At 35.0% G+C, this 27,614-nt stretch overlaps 1 protein-coding gene across 3 annotated transcripts in view; it reads right to left on the bottom strand.

Annotated features, from left to right (window-relative positions):
* mad1l1 (mitotic arrest deficient 1 like 1) overlaps positions 1-27,614 on the bottom strand; it is a 131,900-nt gene that overhangs the window by 44,326 nt on the left and 59,960 nt on the right. For all 3 annotated transcript variants that reach the window (NM_200912.2, XM_073925006.1, XM_073925047.1), the window contains exons 13-16: positions 23,708-23,764; positions 23,341-23,432; positions 19,725-19,815; positions 8,209-8,413 (exon numbers count right to left, since the gene is read on the bottom strand). In NM_200912.2, the coding sequence (NP_957206.2) occupies positions 8,209-8,413; positions 19,725-19,815; positions 23,341-23,432; positions 23,708-23,764 (445 nt within the window). The remainder of the gene's footprint in view (positions 1-8,208; positions 8,414-19,724; positions 19,816-23,340; positions 23,433-23,707; positions 23,765-27,614) is intronic.

A 27,614-nucleotide genomic window follows, 5' to 3' on the forward strand; every position in this document is an offset into this window, starting at 1 on the left:
CATTAAATCATGAGAAATATATCCACATTAAGCTTGATATCTACTTTTAAACGAACCAATTACATTTAACAAATGTTCTCTGGCTTTGTAATTTGTATGAAATGAACGCTGGGTACACTATTCAGTCAATAGCATACACTGTAAAAAAAAAAAAAAAATCCATTATTTTACATAAATAATGTAATGATGTAATAACAGCTTTTAAGTTACAGAAATCTACCATAAAACAACAACGTTAAATTACAGAAACTTCCTTACATTTAAATTTCTGGTAAAATCGTGTAACTTAACGTCTGTTATTTTACAGGAAATTTCAGTAATTTAATGTGTTATTTTACGGTAACTTTTTGTAATTTATTGTCTGTTATTTTATGGTAAATTTCAGTAATTTAACGTCTGTTATATTACGGTAACTTTTTGTAACTTATTGTCTGTTATTTTATGGTAAATTTCAGTAAATTAACAGTAATTTACCTTAAAAGATAAAATAACATTTTTTTTTTTTTTCCAAACAAAGAGGTCACTTCATTTTGGGGGAGATTGCCATCAAAACCAAATTGGGAATTACTTTAGAAGACCAGTGCGATCGGGCGATCATTATTTAGAGGCCATAAAAGATGCCATAAAACAGCCATAAAAGATGTTGGTGTTGTACAGAACCTCGTGCATGCACTTTAGACTTAGCAACCAGAAAAATGCAGCTTTTGTGCGATTCAAACATTTAGAAAACAAAACTTATGAGACGATGTACAATTTTATTGATGTTGCCAATTATGAAATTTAATCGTACATTTGGCAAACATTTTTGGAGAATTTGATGTTTCCCCATTCAAACAGAATGATCAAGCATACTGCCAGAATGATGGCCGTCGAGTGAAATGACTTGCTTTAAAGGGACCAGAAGGTCACCTTGTGACTCAAACCTTTCGTTTAGTTGGGGACCGGTGGAGTGAAATGGAATAGACGCACTTTCTTTAGCTCCATCTGACCAACCAAATATTTTCACTTAGATCAATTTATATGTGAAAATACTACTGCAGCTCAGTACGTTGAACAATGACAAAGGTGAACCAAGTTAAAAAGGAGACAGAGGAGCTGATGAGGAAAAAACAAGTGTAATGAAAGCAAGGGAAGGGATGGACGCTAATGGCTGCACCACTTTATCAGTTACCAATGATAATCTCATGCTTGTGTCAATATTCTTAGCACCAATATGGACAAGAAATGCAGTATTTCAAGTTCTCTTTCTAAAATAAAGAATGCAGTGGACGAAGTCGTTGAGCGAGTGGAAGAAATAGAACAAGCGACGAATGCATTAATGATCAATTAATGGACAAGTAAATAAAACAGAATCAATCCCATGTTTTCAATATTTAATGAAAGAAAAATGCTAAATTGATGAATCAAAACCCCCCAAAAACTCCAACTGTGTCTTATAGCTTCAATATAAGGCTTCTAAATGTACGAAAGAGACCTTAACAGCAGTTTCAATTCTCTCACGAGGCTTCATGAAAATTTGATTACGAACAATAAAAGTTCTACAGGGAAGAGAGATAAATGTTCTGCTACCGGCTACTGTAATTGCACACTAGAAGAGTGTGGTTAAATTGCAAAAACTTTCAGTCACACAACAGCGTTGATATTCTCCTGCACAGTAGAAAAGACAGCTCTTTGTTCAGTTGCCCGTTCCTTTAACCAATCATCAGTATCACTTTTAATTACATATGTTATTTTTTGCATCCCTGGGAGCCTTTTAAAATCATTATCATTTTGTTCATTTCCCATAGATCGAGCAGGAAAAAAATTACACAGTAAACTCTTAATACAATTAGCTTTAAAATAAGCTGCAATTAAAAAGTGCTGTATGTGCCTCTCATTGACATCCCTACTTTTACAATTACTATGTCATGAACATTATGAGGCTGCATGAAACTTGCAGGGACTGTTGAAATTCCCTGTCGCAAGGAGAGTAGTTAACTTTGCTTAATATTAATCTCAACAGAATTAGCATTTTTCCTCATTTTACCTCATTTAAAATTTCTGGTCTACTTTCTAAATTGACATTCATCGATAAAGATATCTACGTATATCTACAAGACATGGGTCACTAATATACACTACCTGACAAAAGTCTTGTCGTCGCTCCCAGTTGTAAGAGCAACAAATAATAACTTGACTTCTAGTTGATAATTTGGAAAAGTGTCAGAGGTAGATTTTTCTGAGGAATCATATTTTGAACTGCATCCCAATCATCACAAATACTGCAGATGACTTGTTGGAACCTTCATAGACCCAAGATTCTCAAAGAAATCAGTCAAGTTTGGTGAAGGAAAAGTCATGGTTTGGGGTTACATTCAGTATGGGGAGTGCGATAGATCTGCAGAGTGGATGGCAACATCAACAGCTTGAGGTATCAAGACATTTGTGCTGCACATAACACTACAAACCACAAGAGAGGGCAAATTCTTCAGCAAAATAGCGCTCCTTCTCATACTTCAGCCTCCACATCAAAGTTCCTGAAAGCAAAGTACTTCAAGGTGCTCCAGGATTGACCAGCCAAGTCACCAGACATGAACCTTATTGAGCATGTCTGGGGTAAGTTGATGGAGGAGGTATTGAAGATGAATCCAAAGAATCTTGATGAACTCTGGGAGTCCTGCAAGAACGCTTTCTTTGCCATTCCAGATGACTTTGTTAAGTTATTTGAGTCATTGCAGAGATGTATGGATGCAGTCCTCCAAGCTCATGGGAGTCAGACACAATATTAATTCTTTTTCCACAGCACCATGACTTTATATTCTACCCTGTACATTATTCTGTTAAGCAAAAAGACTTGTGTCTAAGCAAAGTCAGAACTTACTGATTTATTAACACAAATAAAAATCAAGACATGATCATATTTTATTTTGGTTAAATAAGCATAATCTAGAGGCCTTTGCCTTTCATATAAGCCACTTCTGATACCAAATGATCAACTAGAAGTCAAGTTATTATTTGCTGTTCCTAAAACTTTAATAGGCGACAATACTTTTGTCAGGCAGTGTAAGTTAACACATTTCGTTTTAGCAATGACAATACGGAATTCCCTAAATTAAATCCGTTGCTCTTATACTACAATAACCATGCTATGATTATGTGGTAACACTTTACAATAAGGTTGTATTCGTAAACAAGACATAACAGTATTTATTCTACATTGTTAATGTTATTTAACCTAAAAAAGCTTGTGCATTAGCTAATGTTAACGAGCGTGATTTTTAATTTTAATAATGCAAAGTTGAAACATGATTAATAAATGCTGTACTAGTACTGTTCATTATTAGTAAATATTTTTATTATAAATATTTATTAATATCATTAATGAAAACTTATTGTAAAGTGTGACCGTTTCCGACCGATTCCATTTTATGTTAACCGCTATCAACAGCGACATCGTTTGTTTTGCTTGTTCATCACTTGTTAATGCTTGGAAGGCAATTTCGCAGAGCATGCACTTGAAGTGTTGCCATCTCCTCTTATTATAAGCAATGCTTATTTGGCATATTTTGGCTTGGCTCATGAAGCGTTACAGTTTATGCTGCTAATTAAGCTTGCAAGTCACAGTATTTGGTTTTATGGCTTATTTCCAGAACAAAAAAAATTTCATTTAAGTTTTTGTAACAGAGGTGATCTCATTTACTTATTTTTAGCAACATCTGGCATCGCAACTGTAGTGAATTTCTTATGGTTTTTATCCAGATCGGTATAGTTATTACTCTGCTGGTTTGATTTTTTTTAAATAACAATAAAAATTTATCTAGTAGGATCTTGTTAATGATCTTGCTAAATTATCTTTTTAGGGAATAAAACTGTCATATACTGAGAATGGGGCGGCATGCAGGCTAAGTGGTTTGCACTGTCACCTCACAGCAAGAAGGACGCTGGTTAAAGTCCTGGCAGGGGCAGTTGGCATTTCTGTGTGGAGTTTGCATGTTCTCCCAGTGTACACATGGGTTTTCTGTGGCTGCTCCGGATTCCGCCACAGTCCAAAGGCATGAGCTATTGGTGAATTGGGTAGGCTAAATTGTCCGTAGTGTATGAGTGTGTGAGTGTGTATATACAGGTGTTTCCCAATACTGGGTTGATGCTGGAAGGGTATCTGCTGCATTAAACATTCCACTGTGGTGACCTCTGAAATAGAGACTAAGCCAAAGGAAAATAAATAAATACTAAGAATGGCTGAAGTCTCCTGTCCTTTCTGGTAGAGGTCTTTGTGAAACTGATTTGTTTTAGTCCAACTCCAGCAAGGTTTTATTCATCTTTGCTTTTTCCCCGTCAGGTTTTATTCTGCACCCGACTACTCCCACAATATATTCAGTCTTTGTTCGCCTGCAGCCCGCTAACAATAATTTGCAAAGGGTACCAAACAGGACTAGGGTTACAAAAAGGCGGAGCTAGATGCTATTGGTTTCCAAAGAAACATCACTCGCTTGTTGAGCTAGCCAGAATGCAAACAAAGAAACCAACATGTTTTAACACAGCAGAAAATTTTAGCGGTTTAAAAACCTTGACTTTTCCAAACCACAGTAAACCTTGAAAACGATTATCATCCCATGCCTACTTGGGAGTGCTATATTGTTAGACCGCCTGCTCCCGTTCAATTTACACCAGAGTTACCAACCAGTACCATGTTTTATTTCGAAAATTATTCCCTCGTCGCAGAATGTAGACCTCTACCTTCTCGTGCCACAGCTTGTTCTTCCTATCTTAATGGTCTTTACATTTTAAAAATGTTAAGGTAATTACCAATCCTGTTTCCAAAATCTGACATTTCACAAAAAATGAAATATGGATATTAAATCTAATAATGAGCAACCACAGAACACTTTTAGGCTCTGACAATGTGCTAGAAACCAGGCCTAACTGCAGGAAATTAGAGTATGTGTAAATGTCACACTTTGGGATATATTCTAAAATATTTGTGTACATCCAGTTTATTTTGCTTTAACAATTTTCAGTCCCTGTTAATTACCAATAAATTATTAAATTAAATAACTGCCTTTTATAAGAAGATATATGTATCCAATCTTAAAAAGGCTTGTTATGTACTGTGCTTCATTATTTAATGCCATTAGTTCAGACAACAAATTAAACAAAATAAAGTCATATTTATCTGTTCATTTTGAACCAGATTTGTGCGAACACAGTTTTCATAATCATGCGAAAAATGAGGGCATGAAAGGAAGGAGGAACAGTGAATAGTAAGAATAGACAGAGAAAAACAGCAGCAGCGGCCAATTTAGAAGCAGACCTGAGGGTGTTTGTTTACTCATGGGTCTGAGTCCTAATTAGACTCTTGCCTCCTGAACTCATTTAGACTGATGGCCAAAGAAATATGGAGAGAGGGAGAGGCAAAAAAGAAACATGGATCGTCAGCAAACTGTTCTGGCAATATATTTACGTAAACGTATATAATATTGCGATTCAAATAAATTGGCCCTCTAAACTTCACACTGAATAAACAAGTTTGCTCTGTGTAATGCATTGGACCAATTGGACCTAGTCATAGCACTTGCATACTTCTTGCTCTTTTGTTGATTTTGATTGCTTCTATTATCAGAGCTGTCAGCCTCGAGTCAGTCTTGAGTCATTCACAAGAAATAACACGTCTGTTACAAACATATTCTCCATATTTATCACTAATTCACAATTTCTATACCATCTTTTTGTTTAAAAATAAAAAAACTCTCTCTTACTGTGACTTTTCTTTATTCGGTCTATACTATATACTATACTTTATGTATGTTTTAGCAACAAAAAAATAGCTTTAATCCTCTATATCACTATAGTTTGATTGTATGTCAGTAATTGTTAGATTATTCAGACCGCAGACATCAATAATGATGATGAATGGAAACTATAGTTCATGTATGCAAGGGTATTGGGAGGATAGCAAAATAAAGTAAACTGTGACGCATTAATCCCCAAATTTCTTCATGCAGTGTACTAAAGACAGCAGGAAAAGAAGAACCTGGTGCAGTAAATGTGGGATAAAGTTTGCATGAATCTGGTTGACAGCAGCTGCTCAGGTAACTAGACTGTCGCTAAGGCAAAAATATTGATATATTTCAATATTGGATTGAAGGACCTTTCAATCAAACATTGAATGGTCTAAACACATCTAAACACGGTCTGAATTATTTTGGTTGATGGTAGGGTTGAATTATTTTTGGCAGATAGACATTACGATGCTGAGCCGGCATCGCTGATCCTTCGCCCCGGCCCCTTCGCAAGCCCCCTCACGAAAAATACACACTCGGGCCCCGTTTACACGAATATATCTGGGTTTTTAAATGGCATTTTAGAACGAAAATTATACACATCCACACTGGCGTTTCATCTAGCATTTCTGAACAGCCATCCTTCTGTTGAAAACGCACATCACGTGACCACACACACACAGACACAGCCACACACACACTGTCATGTGCTCGTCTGAGATCCAGAGAGCAGTGCACGTCAGACAGTTTATCAAGGATGTACCACTGGATCACGTCTCACTATAGTTGTTCAATGTGATATTTAATTCATCTTGTCTCTATGTAATGACTCTTTCGTCTTTTGAATCTATCAGGTAACGCCTCACAGCGTCAGTGAACTGCTTCGATCTTTCACTTCACGCTTCGCTTGTACTTAGTTATTTTAGGGAAAACCTCAGATACTGTTAGTTGGTTCCTGTTGGTTGTGCACCTTTTTTTTTTTACCAACCAAGTTTGTCGACGCCTTTATAATGACACAGATCACTCTGCCTATTTATGCCAGAGTCCTGCATAAAAAGAGATTGACAGGTGGTAATTTGTGTATTACTTATCCTTATTTATTTATGATTTGGTCATGGGTAAATAAAAAACTATGCGGGTCATAGTTGGTTAGATAGTTGAAACGGTAGGCCACAGACAATTAATTCATTATGAATTAATGAATTATTTATAAATTATTCAAGACAATGCCATTGTCCATCCCAATGTTTCACATTAGACATTGTACGATGCCAAACCGGTTGACATCGCCCAACCCTAGTTGATAGTAATCTATTACATACTGTAACTCATTCAAAGCTATCTCAAATGCTCAGGGTGAATTCTTTTTGTGTTTAACTGTGAAGTGTGAGCTGAGTTCTGGTCATATTACAATTTTAAGTTATAGCAAATAAATTGTGATAGTGTAAGAAATGTTGAAAGTGTTCGAATAATTTCTGGTTTGACTACACACACACATTGGTTTTGGTGGTTTATGAAAACTCTCCATTGCATGGCATACTGTAGGCTGGCTTGTCACGATACTGCAATTTGTTACCAATCAATACTGAAGTTTTAAAAATGTCCATTTCCCGCTAACATTTGAGCGTGGTTGAGCAGGTTCTTAAACAGTGCTGATTTGCCATTGTGTTCATGTGCTCAACAAAAATTACTGTGATTGGCCATGAAGGTCATCAGTTCACCGAACTCACCGCTGTTTACGGAGTGTAAACACAGTTACAGGGACACTGGAGAGTTTTAAAGCCATGTCCATCAGCCGGTTTGTCTATAAGCTGACTTACAAGCAATCCGCTGATGAATAATGGCTTTAAAACAACCCAGTTCGGTGAACTAATGACCTTCACGGCCAATCACAGTGGTTGAGGACCACTGTTGTAAACCACTCAAAACAGCACACAAACACAAATGTTTTGTGTTGGCACACTTTTTTTTTTACATATGTGAACAAAATCTGACACTAAAGCTTAAATAAAAAATGTTTTCATTCAGATGAATAGCAAGAAACACTTTTTTTATACAAAAATATAAACTGAACGGTGTTATTTATTATTTTTTTTATTATATATTGTTAGAATCTATTTATATATTTATTTTCACCTTTTTTAACAATTTGTAACAATTCCTGATGTTTCAATATTTCAAAAGTTTTTATTTTATAATTTTATAGATATTTTTAAATAATTTAATGTATTGTATTTATTTAATTTAATTTATTTGTTTTATGTATTTTGTTCTGTAATTTAAACAAAACCCAATAATTATATTTTGAGGCACAACATGTTTTACATCAACTTCTGGTGAACAGAGAAAAGAAAGCCAGCAATGGTATTAAGAATAGACAACTAAATGTGATGGATTGTCTTTACCATAAATCTCATGCTTTAAAGGCTTGTGTAAAAAAGGTATTTACCCAGTATTTCCTGTGACGGTGGGATGATGAGGGTAGTGTCATCTGTTGTCATGCCACCAGCCACTTCGATTTTGCGGAGTCGGTCCCTCAAACGCTGACACTCCACCCTGAGCTGCTCCACCTCATCCGCCCGCTGCTGCTTTGCCATGCTGGTGGGGTTCATCTGCAGGTGGACCACCTTCGTCTTAACAGGGTCGTAGTCTCCCTAATGAAGGAAAGAGATGCAGAGAGTCTGAAAATTGGGATTCAATTAATATGTGGTAATTTTTGCGGTTTTAAAATCTTGACTTTTCCAAACCGCAGTAAACCTTGAAACTCGTACTATGCCTAGTCGTACGAGTTTGTTTCCATGATGCACGGGGTTTGTTGCATGTTTTTCCCCGCCATGCTGTCAGGGCCAATACAATAAAGCTGTTGGTTTACAGCAAGCATTTTTGTTGAGATAGCTGTACGAGAATTAGAGAATGGCGGACATCATCTTTTATTAGTTGAGTTCGTTACCATTCAGACATATTGCCTATACAGTTGAAGTCAGAATTATTAGCACCCTTTGATTTTTTTATATTTCCCAAATGATGTTTAACAGAGCAAAGAAATTTTCACAGTATGTCTAATAATAATTTGTCTTCTAAAGAAAGTCTTATTTGTTTTATTTTGACTAGAATAAAAGCATATTTCATTTTTTTTTTTAAACTTTAAGGTCAAAATTATTAGCCCGTTTCAGCCATTTCTTTTTTCAATAGTCTACAGAACAATCTATCATTATACAATAACTTGCCTAATTACTCTAACTTGCCTAGTTAACCTAATTAACCTAGTTACGCCTTTAAATGTCACTTTAAACTGTATGGAAGTGTCTCGAAAAATATCTAGTAAAATATTATTTAGTGTCATTATGGCAAAGATAAAATAAATCGCTTATTAGAAAAAGAGTTATTAAAAAGATTGTTTAGACATGTGTTGAAAAAATGTTAATTCCGTTAAACAGAAATTTTGGAAAAAAATAAACAAGGGGCCAAAAATTCTGGGGGGCTAATAATTCTGACTTTATATGAGCTGCTATATTTGCACATGTTTAAAATCCTCCAGATCACCGGCAGGGTTGGAATAGATAGGGCAAGAGCTGCAATGCTATCCACTGTGTCTGCATTCAGACCCGGGGATTTAGGAGGAGAGAAGTCCTTCTCATTTATAGTGTTTACATAATTATCTTTATGATGATATAACAAATCGTGGTTATGTGTATATGAAATTACGAATAACATATGTAGCAGGACAACAATTGTTTGCTCCCCTCTCTTTCCTTTGCTCTGCCGGCCATTCCCACTCCTCCCTCTGCTCACAGCGTTTCAAGCCAAACTCAAAGCATTTTTTTAAAAAAGTTCTGAGATAGACTTGAATCAAAAGAGGAGGGTTTCATGGCCGTTTAATGTCTGAAAAACTATAATAATAATTAAAAAGCAGAAAACAAGCCTCAACAAAAAGTTAATTACCATTTCTTTTAATATTTCTGGCATTAAGATCCATTGTAATTTTTGGCTGAATAAAAAAGTAAATTAGCATTACAGTGAAGGAAATGAAAGAAACAAAATGAGAGGGAAAATGGTAGAGGTCTGAACACATAACAAAATGTTTTCTAAAATCTTTAAAACACATCCAGACCGAAAACCTTTCAAAAGTAGCCAGCTTTTTCAATCAAATGAAACTCCAAATAGCAGTGGTAGAATAAATAACAACATTCACTTCATTAGCACTTTAGGACAAGAATGTGATCTGAAAATAATGATAGATGTCATGAGAGTGAGTCCAACAGCTCATTCATTTATCCATTATATAGACTGCTGAACTACTAGTAAACGTCATTAAAGGAAAGCAGTCAGAATAAGGGGTTAAAATCAAGTCCAATTTCATCTGAAGGCTCTCGTCCCATAAAAATACATTTATCCCAATTGCCCTCCAAACAAAAGGACCAAAGAAGTGATAGTTCATCCTCCGTCTGAAACGAAAGGCTTTATCTTCTGGAACGATTCTTCATTTGGGTGTAAAACTTCAGGGGTTTAAAAGCCATTACTGAGCCTTCTGGTGAATTAAGGGCCCCATCAAAGAATAATGCCTCGATCTGAACATCTCATTACTGAGCAAATTACATCACCCTGAGCTCAAGACAGAGAGCCAGAGAAGAGGAATAGAGACCGAGGGGTGAGGAGGAGATGACATAACTGCAGAACAGAGGGGAACTGAAGAACAGAAACAACTAGAATTACTGAAAATGAAAGATTAAGCTTTTGTTCAAGCGTTCTATATTAAGATGGCAAAATGGGGTTAGAATCCCAGCCTTGTTAAAATAATCAGTATATTGGTAAAAAGGTTTTTTTCTGATGTAATAAAGGTAAGGAGTGTTAAAAGTACAACATTGAAATTAAAGTTTCACTTCAGCTAAATGCGCACACCCCAATTATTAAACGGATATTTTTATTATTAATATTTTAGTCACCGAACAGCTTTAGAAACAGAAAGATAATACACTTAAATCTTTTTGTTTCTTTTAAATCTTGCGCTCTTTTATTTTTATTTCATATTTTTCCCCTAACAGATACATTTTGGTATATTTATTTTACCATTATCAAGTTATTCTGTTAGATTAGCTCCAGATTTGGCTTCAATAATGACTAATCTAGTGGTCCTCAAGCACTGAGGCTGCACAAGAAAGCACCGGGCTGCACAAGAGATCATCATTATTTCAGTTTTATCTTATCTAAGTATAAATGATGTTTTATTTTGAAAAATGACTGTATTCTTTTGGTCTCTGTGACTTGGGCGCCCAAATATAACCCACAAGCAGCAAAATAAGTAAGAAACAGACGCCTTTGGAAAGAAAAAGGTCCAATGAAGGACACATGAACAACCCAATTGTTAAGAAATCAGGTGAATCCATCATGTCTGAGCACAAAGGTCAACTGCTAGAGATTGCAAATGATGGCGGCTTTTTAGGGGCCGTTCGCATATCGCATGTTTTCTAAAGTTCGCGCAAGTTTGTTATTTCATTATTAAGCGGTTGACTAAATACCACAAGTGCACTGTGAGTCATGTGACAAAAACAGATTGATCAGCTCCAGCTTGTATGTTATATACACATTTCAGTAGACTAACCATCTCAAACAAATACAGAACACCCAAACACTGCAGTGCTTTGTAATTTTCTCCATAAATAAAACTTGTATCAGAGTGACAGCAATGTTTTGTCAGCTTGTCATCCTCTGAGAAAACAGCGGATGGTTGCTTAGCAACCTACGAACCACCCACCCCCCGCTCAGAAGTAAAATTGTCATGCATTGACCGGTCCACAGTGATAAAAAGGTTGGGGACCACTGGTCTAATCTAATGTACAGTGGGGAAAATAAATATCACACGTCACAATTTTTCTTAGATAACATAATTCGGTAACCCTTTACAATAAGGTTCATTAGTTAATGCATTTACTAACATTAACTAATCATGAAAAACACATGTACAGCATTTATTAATCATAATTGAACATTTAATAATGCATTATTAAAATCCAAGTCCATGCTTGTTAACATTAGTTAATGCACCATGAGTCACCAAGAACTAACAATGAACTACTCCATTTTCATTAACTAACATGAACAAATACAGTAGTAAATGTATTGTTCATTGTTTGTTCATGTTAGTAAATGCATTAATTAACATTAATTAATGAACCTTATTGTAAAGTGTGACCCATAATTCTAAAGGTGCTATTGACTGCAACAACCAAAGAAATCTATATATGCAAAGAAAACAAATCTAATTAGTTTACAAATTAAATTTTGTGTAATAAAATGAAGTGACGCAGGGAAAAAGTATTGAACACATGAAGAAAGTGAGATGTAGAAAGGCAGTGACAGCTCAGACAGCAGCTGAAATCTCTCAGCAATTTTTAGCAACCCTCTGCTTTCCTCATAGTAAATGAATTTTAGCGGCTTCAGTCAAACATCTACATTATCAGGATGATGAAGATGAAACCAAGGTGGACATTTTAGCAAGATAATGATACAAAAAACAGACAAGGAAACTCTCAATGGCTTTCAAAGAAAGAAGATCAAGCTGTAGAATGGCACAGCCAATCACCTAACCTGAATTTAATTGAAAATACAAAATAAAGATCAGATTTGATAGACGAGACCCACAGAACCATTAAGATTTTTACACCATGTTGAACTAATGCATGTGACTTCATTCTCCAACATAATATAAGTTTTAAATACGTCCAGCAGTACATTCTATGTCATTTCATTGTTATTACACATAACAACATTTTTTAACAGTTATGTTTTGTTTTATGTTTATGTTTGTATTGTTTGGGTTTTTAGCAAAATCTGCTTCAATTCCATGTCAACGGCTCCTTTAGAAATATTATTCCCAGTAAAAAACATGACGTGTTCAATGCCTATTTTCCCCGCTGTATAAGCACAAATATAATATTGTAAAGCTTCTAATAGTAAATATTCATCTAAACGAGAGATTTGTGAGTGGTGTACTCATACATGTTAAGAAATGTATGTGCATCGATAACTAAAATGCTGAAAACCCTAACAGTTTATCAATGTTTGCATCTCTCTAAACACAAAGCTAATTGCGATACTGCTTGAATGAATAGACGTGGAAAAAAAAGTAAAGGTTAACTGTTCTTGTGCCCAAAATAAACCATCTTAAAACTGACAAGTGTGGAGTGGGTGGCTATTATTAACTGTCTGTGTGAAGTCACTTATTTTTACTGTGACACTTGAAGCGTCATAGATAATGGATAGAAGAGGAAGTCTATAAATATTAGAGCCCAAGTCTAAGTGCGTTAAGAACACGGAGTGATTGGGAGAGCAGGACGAATGAGTGACGCAGCTTTCGATTTCCAGACTTTTCAGTTTGTTTTGGGCTGGCACCAGTGTTGAGCTCTAATGGAGCATGTCTGACTGCATTTCAGCCCGATGATCGCTTCAATGCGCCAGGAAGTGAAAAAGGAGAATAAATGAATGGGGGTTGGGGTCATTGATAAATATAGAAGCAATACAAAGATGATGGAAAGTGACGTCACAGAGCGTTTAGATTTTTGCCTATAATTGGATGTTTACCCTATAGACTGTGACAACAGTTCTGTGGAGCCAGAGCCTTTCATTTTTTAAATAATGTGTAAGAATGGGGTTTTAACCACAGTGGTTCGAACTGTAGTTCTGCTGAATGACTAGTAAGTTTTCAGTATGATAACTTGTAGAATGATGGTAAAAAACTGTACATTCTAGTTAAACCATTCTTCTGCAATCTTATACCAAAAACGGAAATAAGGGCAGCATTAATAGCTAAAAATGTGGGAGTAAATTGATATTATGTCATTTTATTGTATTGCAATATGGAGCAATTAAGTGTTGATGTTGAATCAAAAGTAATTCACAAATGCTTGAATATGAAATGATTTAATGACAATGATTCTCTTTAATTACAGCTGATTTAAATAAAAATAAATGTATAAAATTATAAAATATGAAATGATGACAACGTGATAATACCCAGCCTAAATGTAAAAATAAATTTGCCTAAAAAAGAGAGAGACAGGGGGAGGGAGAAAGAGAGGCAGAGAGAGTAAGTAGGCTTCAAAGAGCCTGGGAGCAGTAGATCCAGAGAAGATAACCTCCAGAGAAGGAGAGGAGCAGAGTTAAGGAAAGCGCAGAGAAGAAAAAGAGCCAGAGCAAAGTTTACCAGCTTTTTTGTCTCTTTCTTGACCATGTGACCAAAACCAAAATACTGAGACATTCAGGGCCTACCCACACTATGCTATTTGAACCATGCCCAGGCCCATTTCCTGGATCGTTTGAAAAGGGTGAGTGCTCTGAATCGGGCTCAGGCACGGATCACTTGGCCGGCCCTGGCCCGGTTGGAAGAGGTGTGCCTGAGCACGATTCACTTGGGCTTTGGCGCGGTACGCTTGTGTGCGAGTGCAAAACGCGACAAAGCCCGAAACTGAAAGCGAGACGTGACTTTTGAGGGACCCTTTCATATGTGTTTATTAATCATTCTTACTGTTCAAAGAATGCAAACTGTTGTAGTTTATTAAAGACGCAAACCCCTCAATGCATGACAGCCGCACCTTCAGCAAACCTCCTAATTCCTGCAGCACGAGGACTTTATGATTGTTTATGAACATCAAAAGTGGCTGATCTGTTCGGCGAAATATTTGACTGCATCCACTGCATATCAAATGAGAACTAGAGAAATCTCCGCTGTGCTGAGCGAGATCGCTTCTGACCAGTGCAATATAGATGACGCAAGCATGCCCAGACCCGAATCTAATGCGAGTGCGGGCCATCGGGGGAGACGGGAGGGGGGACAAGAGTGCTTTGGAACGGTTTAAGGCAACTGTACATAGTGTGAGTACGCCCTCAAACTGAGCAATCAACATGTGACCACATCGTAAAACCCCCAAAGTCCATACACCAGGCCTTGATCTAATAAACAAATAAACAAATGCATATGATAATTTAGACTCTTACAAACGCTTTTGTGCTTTTTTGTTCTTTACAAATGCAAAGCTTCAAAGATCAAAGTAAAGAATAAATGTAGTTGTTGTCCCTCAAAAACATACTTAATAGGCCTGAAATAAGTAGCCAGTAATTCCAGTCTTAAAGGATTAGTTCACTCAAAAATTACAAATCTGTAATGAATTACTCACCCTAATGTAATTCCAATCCACTGTTTACGACGTTGTTTGTCTTCAGAACACAAATTAAGATATCCTAGATACCTTTCTGTAAGAAGGGGGACAGGAGGGTGTGCTCCAACTATAGGGGGAAATCACGCGGAAAGTCTATGCCAGGGTACTGGAGAGGAGGATCCAGCCGATGGTTAAACCTAAGATCAAGGAGGAACAATGCGATTTTCGTCCAGGCCGTGGTACACTGGACCTGCTCTATACCCTCACCAGGGTGCTCGAGGTTTTATGGGAGTATGTCCAACCAGTCCACATGTGTTTTGTGGACTTGGAGAAGGCATTCGACTGTGTCCCTTGTGGCGTTCTGTGGAGGGTGCTCTGGGAGCATGGGGTCAGAGGCGCTCTGTAACTGGTCTGTTGTGGTAAAGAAGGAGCTGAGCCGAAAGGAAAAGCTCTCGAATTACCAGTCAATCTACCCTCATACTCTCACCAATAGTCATGAGCTATGGGTCATGACCGAAAGGACAAGATCTCGGATACAAGCGGCCAAAATGAGTTGCCTTTGCAGGGTGGCAAGGCTCACTTGCTGTCTAAAGGGGTAGAAAGCATATGGATTTAGTCCAAAATATCTTTATTTGGGTTCTGAGGATGATAATAACATCATTTTAATTTTTGGCTGAACTAATCCTTTAAATCCTGTAGAAACCCATATAGTTTTGCAACAAATATGCATAATGCCAGACTATGATCTTCACTGGTTGCCCATGAACAATATTTACTTTGTCCCTTAAAGACTGTAGCAATAGCTGAGGCCATTAAGAGTTTTGGTTTTTGTTGTTGGCATGTCTAGAAGGTGCCATTTTCTGTGTGGGGAAAGCAAATCAACTTTGTACGCAAAACGAAAGAACAAACATCTGTAAAACAAATGGTATCATTACTGTAAATATAAGTGTTTACAAGTGGTGAGAAAAGCTTTGAAGCTGAAATTAAGATATGATAAGTGTTTACTTTGAACACCCCCTGTAATAGGTTGACCAGTCACAACAGACTGAGCCATCTAACCAATCAGAGCAGAGTAGAATCTCTGAAAGAAGATTTACAGACAATGAAAGTATTTCTTTTTTTTACATATATTGGATTGCTGTAAATCTAAAAAACAAAAGTTGAAAATCTTTAAGATGGCACAAAAGGGGCACTTTCCAGAAAAAGTCAATGAACTGAATTTCTAAAAGACAGCTACCCTTATAAAAATAGTCTTTGATATTACTATTTATGATTACTTTACTATATGCACTTCAAATGTCCCTTGAAAACCCAAAATTCTGGGTTGTTTTAAACCAACATTGGGTAAAATATGAACAAACCAAAAGCTGGGTTAACTTTTTCAATTAAAATTCATTATATTTAAACTTTTAAACCCAACACTGGGATTTGTCGAAATCTGACCCAGTTTAACTTATCAGACCCAGAGTAATTTATTAAGATATAAACTAAAATAACTGTAAAAATATTTTTTTAAAATGTGCAATTTTTAAAAAATATTTAATCCAAACATCCTTTTAACTACTTTCTTGGACAACAGCATTACAATTCAACACAGCACACGCTATATTATATTGAGATTTAATATTTGTTGTACTTCAGGCATACCCCCACCTCTACAACACAAATCTAGTAAGCCAATACACAACCAAATACCTAAACACCGTAAATATTTAAACACTGGGGCTTATAGTCTGAGTTTCCTCTAAGTGCCTCTACATTATTTATTGACAAACAGAAATAAATAAAAACACCACTGTGCTATTATTAAACTATTATTTTTGAAAATCATATTAAAAGCTACCAATCCTCAGTATGCCAAGAATAATTTTCCAACAGTACATCATATGGTAGAAAATCAAATCATACCTGAAGAGCCATCCAAACCCTTTAATACTGTATAAAAATGTTGAGAATTTTCTTCTAATTGATTTATATCTGTATCATTACCTTTTTATTATTTTTTCTGAATACAAATCCACTTTTTTTTTACACTTTAAAACACCAAGTTTTGGAGAAATGGACAAAAAGCTGACAGTGATGTGGTAACTAACTAAAGAGAAAAGATGGAAACAGGATTTTAAATGATTTGAAGAAGACGTAAGTTTGACATTTGCAGGGAAACACAATATGGTCTGAAGTGCTGATTTAAGCTTTGGAGAAGAAACGCATACCTGAGTTATTGTGGAAGACAAAGAAAATGCAAGTGTGGCTGTGCATGCAAAAAATACAAATAAAATACACAGCTACTCTCAAAATGAGTCTATCGCATATTCATTCATTTTGATTACTGGGTCCTAAAATGGCATTTGAGAAGTATAATTTGCCACTTGCTAATTAGGCCAACAAAGAAGCCCTGCAACAAAAAAGGGAGTTTGATTTGACAGAACCATTTAGAAAAAGTAAAAAAAAAAAAAAAAATATATATATATATATATATATATATATATATATATATATATATATATATATATATATATATATATATATATATATATATATGTGTTGATTTTTTTTTATGTCACGTAACAGATACAAAAATATTTGTAATATTTTACAAAAAAATATTATTAACTTAAAGCCAAAGAAACCATCACGATTTTCTTGAACAATATTGAGATTTCAATTTATATATATACATTGTAAGGTCAATATTATTAGCCACCCTAAAGCTATATTTTTTTTTCAATTGTCTACAGAAAAAAAAAATTGTTATACAATGACTCGACTAATTAACCTAGTTAAGCCTTTAAATTGCACTTTAAGCTGAATATTATCTTGAATATGTCTAGCAAAATATTTACTATCATCATGGCAAAGATAAAAGAAATCAGTTATTAGAAATGAGACAGTAAAACTATTATGTTTAGAAATGTGTTGAAAGAAAATCTTTCTGTTAAACAAAAATTAGGAAAAAATATTGCACAGGGGGGTTAATAATTCAGGAGGGCTAATAATTCTGACTTCAACTGTATATTATAAGCTATTATGACGATACAAAGCAACATATTTCAGAATTCAGATTTCAGAATTCTCTGCAATACCTAAATGTGATTGATCAATCACTGCATTTAAATCTCATGCACACTTCACTAATATCCGTCTCTCAGTTCACTCTAAATTTTTTTTATTTTCATAATACCCAAGTAAGAAAAGCTGATTTGCAAGCTAAAAGCATGCTTAATTATAAAGTATATCACAGTATAGCTTTCAGCCTATAGCACACAGAGGTCACATTATTAGCCATCAACCACCACTGAGGCCATTAGCCAAGCTTTAAAGTGAAGACTGATTTTTTATTTTTTTTTCCAATGATAAAGCACCTTCCTCTGTCCCAGTTTAATAGGGACCAGCGTTTCATAATTATGACAAATCATAATTGTAGTATATATTCCAGTACTAATTATTGATGATAATTTAAACTATTCTTTGTGTGCGTAAGGAAACTACATCCATATTCCTTATGTAGGCTGAACAATTTAAAACTCTAATCCACACCGGCCTTGCTTAATAACGTCAATAAATCATGACAGTGAATTTCATATCGCTCTGCTTAACAGCGTGTGTTATAATACATTATAAGGGTACTCTTAATACATTCCAATACATAAATATGCACATAATTTCGCATAGTCTGATATCTTCTGGTTTCCCAAAACGTTAAAACTTGACATTATTTTCTTAAGAGCTGAACATTATCATTTTACATCTTTTGCATTAAAGACATGTATGATTATTCAATATGTATGCTGATAATGTGCTCATAACATGAAAGCATTTGTGGCCCAATCCTTTCTTTAACGTAATAGCATTTTTGTTTGCGTACTTTGACTATATGTTAGCAATTATTTAATACTTATCCTGCATGACCATATTCTGCAATGATATAAATAATCTTTAATACTTACTATTAAATAGTAGGAAGAGTTTATTAATGCAAAGTGGGTGTTTCCCAAAACATATACTGGATAAGTTGGTGGTTCATTTCGCTGTGGTGATCCCAGATTAATAAAGGGACTTAGCTGAAAAGAAAATTAAGGTATGCATAAATTTGTTATAAATAAGTTGCTTTTGTTCCACTCACATGCATTAAATGTTTAAATATGTATTAAATATGGTACTGCCTTTATTATTTCACCATTTGTACACCAATATAAGTAGTGAATGTGCATGTCCGTTGGTGGGGCTGTGTCGGTGTGGTAATGTGGGCTGGTGTGGTTACAGTGCCAGAGCTAAATTTTTGTCTCAGTCAGTCCGCCCCTGGTCACAATACTTGCAAATATCCACATAGCACATCGAAAATGTTTCAAGGGACCCAAAAACATGACAACAGTGCTATATAAATGTAAGAAATTACTATTATTATTTAAAACAATTTAAATAGACAAAAGTGAACAGCACAACAATACTAGTACACTCTAAATCCTACAAACTGTAATTCTGAAGCAGTCACTGCAAGTCTACTCCGTTCTAGGCAACAGTTTGAGTACAGTACAACATGAGCTCATCGACTGTCAATGTACAAGATTATGGACTCATGCTATAATCAATGAAGCTGTTAAACACAGGCTGCAACACGAAACACTGTTCTTAAGAGGCTCCCCGAAGTGTTTCACATCAAATAAGTTCCCATCACAAGAGGACATATTCTTTTAATTAATGATAAATGTGCCTGAAGTCTTCTCAGTGATCAATCTCCATAGGTCTTTATAGATAAGCTTATGCATCCCTACTGTATGACATGTTCAAATCCAGCAGAAAATGATAGTATCACCTGGAGGTTATGCCTCTCTAGTCTCATCTCCAGAATGTTATTTTGCTCTTCCAAACGCTGACGTTCTGCTTCCAACTCCTCAATCTTCTGCCTGAGAACACACACACACACACAAACATATTCATGTCATTTCTAGAACAAAACATTATAAGAGCTGTTTTTTTTTTTTATCATTTGCGTTCAGGGACAAAAAGAGAAACATGGCCATCATAACATTTGTACTCTCACCGGCCACTTTATTAGGTACACCTTACTAGTACTAGATTGGACCACCTTTTGCCTTTAGAACTGCCTTAATCCTTCATGGCATAGATTCAACAAGGTATTCCTCAGAGATTTTGGTCCATATTGATATGATAGCATCACGCAGTTGCTGCAGATTTGTCGGCTGCACATTCATGATGCGAATATACTGTTCCACTACATCCCACAGTTGCTATATTGGATTGAGATCTAGTGACTGTGAAGGCCATTTAAGTTCAGTGAACACATTGTCATATGATGCTGTAGGCCATTCGCCTCAAGTTTGGACATGTTGTGTGTTCAGAGATGCTCTTCTGCATACCTCGGTGGTAACGAGTGGTTATTTGAGTTACTGTTGCCTTTCTATCAGCTTGAACCAGTCTGGCCATTTTCTTCTGACCTCTGGCATCAACAAGGCATTTGCAATCACAGAACTGCCGCTCACTGGATTTTTTCTGTTTTTCTGACCATTCTCTGTAAACCCCAGCACCAACAACCTTGCCATGTTCAGTCACTTAAATCACTTTTCCTCCCTATTCTGATGCTCGGTTTGTACTGTATCAGATCGTCTTGATCATGTCTACATGCCTAAATGCATTGAGTTGCTGCCATGTGATTGCCTGATTAGAAATTTGCATGAACAAGCAGTTGAAGAGGTGTACCTAATAAAGTGGCCGGTGAGTGTACATTCACCAGAAAAAGGCAAAAGGGAGTCAACACAACATTTTATGGTGGTAGTGATTCACTCTGATAGAATCATTTATCTAAATAAATAACTAGGATTAAAATGTATAAATTGTTATATTACATCACATTAAGAGTATTACACAGTACATAAGTGTATGTTATTACATCAGAATTTTGTGCATTTATTTTATTATATTTTTTTATTTATAATTTATTTTAAAATCAAACTGTGGCATTTAAATACAAAAGATTGAAAAGGATATCCTAAGGGACTATTGAACATTACATTTCTATTAACATTACTTTTTTTATATTTTGCTGTAAATTATTCGAATATTTAAAACATGAATTAGCATACATTTCTGGTTTTAAACATTCAGTGGAATCTTTCCAAACGTTTTTATCCTATAGAATTTCTCAAAAAGTAATCAGGACAACATTCAGGTTGGTTTAGTTTTGGTTTTGTGGATAACTGCGCAAGGTCTTGGTTTAGTATTCCGTACAATAAATATTCAATTAAGGTGTAAACAGCTTAGTAAAATGGTTCCAGGAAGTGATTAAATGAAATTCTATAGAGAATAATTACAGGATAAAAAAAGCCAAAAAAAGATGAAGAAAAAAAGAGAAAGTGGGCGCTGAATAAAAGCACACTTTTCAAGCAAGGCCACAAAAGCTAATGTAGTATAATCACATTTCCATAGTAATTAGACAATGCAACAGGCCATGAAGAAACCACAGACTTCAGCTTCCTTCAGTCTGAAACCCTGTTCACAGCACCAGAGACTTACAGTGACATGCAGAAGCACAGAAGCATTTTCTGGCAAAATATAAAAAATAAAAAAAATCACAGTCAAATTTGCCTTTTTAAGACTTTAAGTGCTGAAGAATAAATCATCTAGTTACTCCATTTTACAAATACAAAACGAACTGACAATCCAATCTAGTTTACCCAATTTTGTTCTCTTTCTCGACTTTTTTGCAGAGACAGTATAGTAATATGCTCTTGGAAATGCATAAGTAAGTTGTGATATGAAAAAACAAATAAAATAATAAAAAAAATGCTAATAAGACCATTTTATTTTAGTAAAATATTCAGAAATGTTTAAATGGAAGCATTATCTAAGTTTAAAGATGTCTCGTAAGTAGGGCCAGAAGGAATCTGCGTACGTTTTGCTATTTCTGCACAGAATTGTGTTAAAAATCTGCGGATTTATGCAGAATTATTTTGGGAGTATCATAACTAAAACCTTAGTATATGAAATAAAATACCTGTTTAACTTTTATTTAATGTTTACAATGCAAATCCAATTAGATCAAATTTATTTGGTAAACAAAGCAAGTCTCACATATAACACATCTACTAAACGACAGAAAATATTACTTTACAAACTGTATTGTAAATAAATCATATAAATATTATTAGTCAATAATATACTTACTGAAATTGATTTAAAAACTGAATAAATATACATTTACACACATTTACACAAGTAAATAAACAGAATGAAGGATGAGCTAAAAATCTGTGGAAATCTGCAGAATTCTACGCACGCAGATTCTGTGTGGGCATACTCATAAGTAAAGATATTTACTGATTTTTACATGACACATTAACATATTTATACACAAAGCTAGGTCTTTATATAATCCAGAGTTTTTACACCTTTTCCAACTTCAAATTCCAGCAATTTTCAAGCACTTTCAATGTGCATATGTATGCTTTTCCAGAACCTAACAATCACGGTAAATTACGTTTACTGTATATATGCTGTATGTACTTTTTCACATTTAAATCCATTGTGCTATTAAAAAAAAAAGACAATATGCCATTTCAACTTCAAAATGAAAAATTAGCTTACAGTCCGATTGTGTGTGGGTGTAGAACCAAACTTTAATGACCAGTCGTTCATGATATTTCATGTGCAACGCTATCTAAAATTCATGCAACAAATAAAATCCTTAAGTGAACAATTTTATGCACTCGCACAAATGCTCACAAATATAGTTGAGCATGCATAGCTAAAATTTCAAGCGTATATGCAACCAAAACAGTTGCAATTTCCAGCCCTGCAATTTTAAATTCCAACACTTTGTCCAAAATCCAAGCACTTTTCTAACCTTGAAATCACTATATTAAAAATCAAGCATTTTCCAGGATTTCCAGCACCGATACAAACCCTTGTAATCTTTATTGCTGTCAAACTATTGCATTCACAAAAAGCTTGTAAACATGGATGTACTAAATAAATGTGTATTAAATGGCATCTTTTCTCCTGTTTTTCAGCCAGTTTCTTGAACTTTCCCCCCATTAAGAGCAAAAACTCTAGGAAGGCTATAAACGCAGTTTGGCATTTCTTATTTTGGCCGATTTAAACAATTATAAAAAACATAAAACAGAAATGTTTTGATGTTCTGATAGCGATTCCTATGTAGAAGAACCAGTTCCTCCACCCTATCTAACTTTTGCGAGTTATGTGAAAACAACCTATGAACATATGTTCATGAACATAACGTAAAGATAGTGAAATTGAACAGTAAACAAATGTTAAGAATCCAGTTTTAGACTTCATATCTGAAACTCTGAACAAGTCAGCAGAAACAGGCTTAAATAACGATCAGATCAAACATAAAAAACGTTCCATCAGATGAAACATACATGAAGTTTAATTTCTTCCATCTGTGTTACCTGAGAGAGCTGATTTCCTCTGCTGTCACTGAGCTGCTTCTCTCGGCATTAGACACCTGCTGCTCTTTCAGAGCCTCAAGTTCAGCAGCCACCTGAGCAAGAGATGAAAAACATAATGAATAACAAAACCATCAGTACTGTATGTCAAAAAACAGCCACTGACTGTAAATCGGAGCAAATGAAACACCTGCAGCCTTGGCGCAATGTAATACCCCTCTAATATCTCGACTTCTCGCCTTATGTGGTTTTTTCATTTCTTGCATGCATTACAGTGCAAATTTTAATCAATTATTCAGGATCGAAGCGCTAGCTGGGATAAGCGCATAAATGCCAAAAGGAAGTTCCCATGGTGATAGATGTGACTTACCATCTGAGCTTGTAATTTGAAGGAGCCAGCCTCCTCCTGGGCTTTGGACAGTTGAGTCTATCAGAGTGAAACAGATTATTCCCATAAAAACACAAAGTAAGATAGTAAAGCATAAAGTCCTTGATTACAAAGTCACGAGCGCTATCGAAGTCGTACAGTTGTCTGGATACACGATGCAGGCCAGCATGAGCAGAGGTCTAGAATTTTTTATAAGACCAGCACACTGTTTTTATAATGTAATAACTCGAGATTAATTCAACAACTAATTTTATGACATGAAAATAACATGAAATCTATTTACAAAACATATTAAAACATCCTTACTGTTTAGCATAAAATGTTTGTTGGCTTTACATCAAACTGTAATATCTTCCTATTATACATTAGCAAATGTCAACATCAGCAAAAGAGTCATTTAGAAGAAAAGGGAAAAAAACAATGTTTTATTATGTTTTCTTGATGTTAATATGAACTAAATTGAATTATATACATAAAAAGGATATATATATATATAATAAGGTTTCATTAGTTAATATTTTTACTAACATGAACTAATTGAACATGAAAAAACACTTGTAAGGCATTTATTAATCATAGTTCAGTATTTACTAATGCATTATTAACACCAAAATTCATGTTTGTTATCAATAGCTGACATAAACAGTTTTATTTTCATTAACATGAACAAATACATTCACTGGCCACTTTATTAGGTACACCTTACTAGTACTGGGTTGGACCCACTTTTGCCTTCAGAACTGGCTTAATCCTTCGTGGCCTAGATTCAACAAGGTACTGGAGATATTCCTCAGAGATTTTGGTCTATATTATATATAGCATCATGCGGTTGCTGCAGATTTGTTGGCTGCACAATCATGATGTGAATCTCCTGTTCCACCACATCCCACAGGTGCTCTATTGGGATCTGGTGACTGTGGAGTCCATTTGAGTACAGTGAACTCACTGTCATGTTCAAGAAACCAGTCTGAGATGATTCACGCTTTATGACATGGTGCGTTATTCTGCTGGAAGTAGCCATCAGAAGATGGGTACACTGTGGTCATAAAGGGATGGACATGGTCAGCAACAACACTTAGGTAGGCTGTGGCGTTAACACGGTGCTCAACTGGTACTAATGGGCCCAAAGTGTGCGAATAAAATATCTCCCACACCATTACACCACCACCACCAGCCTGAACCACTTATACAAGGCAGAATGGATCTATGCTTCCATGTTGTTGATGCCAAATTCTGACCCTACCATTTGAATGTCGCAGCAGAAATCAAGACTCATCAGACCACGCAACGTTTTTCCAATCTTCTATTGTCCAATTTTGGTGAACCTGTACGAAATGTAGACTGGGTACTTGTTCTTAGCTGACAGGAGTGGCACCCAGTTTGGTCTTCTGCTGCTGTAGACCATCCGCCTCAAGGTTAGACAACCTGGATTCTCAGTTTGAACTGCAGCAGATCGTCTTCATCATGTCTGCTTGCCTAAACGCATCGAGTTGCTGCCATGTGATTGGCTGATTAGAAATTTGTGTTAACAAGAAGTTGGACAGGTGTACCTAATAAAGTGGCCAGAGAGTGTACATATTCATTGTTTGTTCATGTTAGTAAATGCATTAACTACCATAAACTGATACAAACTTATTTTAAAGTGCTACCATGTATATTACTACACCTCCATTTACGTGTTTGTATGTACAGTATTTGTGTGGATGCAAACATATTTAATTATATTTAAAATGTTGCAGTGTAAAACATAGTTTGATCATATCAGAAAGTGAAGATTTACACCTTTAATATTTAACAATACTTATAATCACTTTGCCCATTGTTTGCCAAATTATTCTGCACTAAATGAACAGTATTTTTAGGCCTGATATTAATGTTAACACATACTTGAATAAATTATTTAAAACTGAAATCCACAGGAGAAAATGCAAAAAAAGGGGTCATTTGCATTCTTAATACGAAGAAAAGTATAATTATCATTAAAACTCAACAACTTAATTATCACCCATGAGAGGAAAAAAACACAAAATTAAGACCAGCAGCAAAACCTCTATTAAATGAGCAGCAGAAACATACAAAATTACATTCATAAATTGGTTGATTTGAGGTTTGTACCATATTGGCATTCCAACAACATTATCATACAGCTTAAAAAAAGAAATCTGATCCTTGATGAAAATAAAACGCAACGTTACATAAATGTATACTATTAGAATCATCCACACAAATACCAGAAGCGAATAAATCACAGCTAAAGGTTTAATGATTTCATTCCTCAAAAAACAAATAGAGCCACTTTAAAAGCTGCTATTCAATAATTCACAGTTTATTGAATTCTGTCCACTGGAAGGCATAATAACCAAATACAATGCAACATACAACAACAAACAGTTAATACTGGGTTTTTGAAGGATTTTTTTAAATATTACATATTTAAGACTAAGTAATATATTTTTAAGATTAAGTTAATATTAATAAAAAAATAAGAGCCCACACAATACGCTAAACACATTTGCTTATATACACACTTTTTTGCAAGACATTTGATTAAATGATATAGCATTAATTATCTTCAGACAAGGAAAGTTATGAACAATATGGTGAGACATAAAAAGTCATGAATAAATCTAGACAGTGTGGACTCTTTTTCTAGTCTCACTTTGAAAATTCGTTGCATTCAAGTGGTGGATTGACCAAGCGATCTATAGCGAGTTATAGTTACAATTTTCCTTTAATAAAAATATTTTTTGCAGGTTAATGCACAGAATTGTTACCCCAAACACAGAATGACAATTATGTGCATGAATCTGCAAAAAATCCTATTACATTCAAATTATGGTGTCCCTTTCACACATACAGATCTTTCTGGAAAATTTCTGAAAGTTTTCAGAAGAGGCATTATGTGTGAACAGGCCTTTTTTGAAAATGCCAACAATTTTCCGGAAAAGAGAAGCTGTAACATTATCAGTAATTTGTAGAATGCTGCTCTGTGTGAACGCAGAAGGAAAATTGCCTAAAAGAGCGCGTTCACATTTGGAACGCACAGACGTGAGACGTCTACTTCAGCCAATCAGAACATTTAGACTCATTCACATCTGTGCTGTTTATGAAAATAAAAGCCTTTGAATAATTTTCCAGACACATTTAGTTGCTAGATGTTAATCAGATAAAATTTCTATGTTTCTTCCTGATGCCAACAGTGTAAAAAATTATTGATAAAATGCTTATGACAAACCGCTGTTTGTTTACCTTCAAGCTCTGCTTCAGTTGCTTGACGAGTACACGTGAAATGAAGGAGTGCTCCGGGGAGCGTCAGCACACATACAGTTGAAGTCAGAATTATCAGCCCCCCTGAATTATTAGCATCCGTTTATTTTTTTTCTCTAATTTCTGTTTAATGGAGAGAATTTTTTTAACACATTTCTAAACATAATTTTAATAACTCATTTCTAATTACTGATTTTTTTGATTGATTTTTCAAGACACTTCTATACAGCTTAAAGTGACATTTAAAGGCTTAACTAGGTTAATTAGGTTAACTAGGCAGGTTAGGACAATTAGGAAAGTTATTGTATAGTGATGTTTTGTTCTGTAAACTATCGAAATTTTTTTTAGCTTAAACGGGCTAATAATTTTAAATTAAATTTAACATTAATTTTTTTATTTTTTATTAAAACTGATTTTATTTTAGCCAAAATAAAACAAATAAGACTTACTTCAGTAGAAAAATCCTTGCTCTATTAAACATCATTTGGAAAATATATTTGTTTTAAATGCAAAGGGGGCTAATAATTCTGATTTTAGCTGTTTATTATGTACATCTAGACATGCAAGAGTGTTCCTCTATATGTTTTTGTTAAAGTTGTACACAATCCTTATCCATCCTCAG

This window comes from Danio rerio, chromosome 1, assembly GCF_049306965.1.
Source record: "Danio rerio strain Tuebingen ecotype United States chromosome 1, GRCz12tu, whole genome shotgun sequence".
In the NCBI taxonomy this organism is placed as follows: Eukaryota; Metazoa; Chordata; class Actinopteri; order Cypriniformes; family Danionidae; genus Danio; species Danio rerio.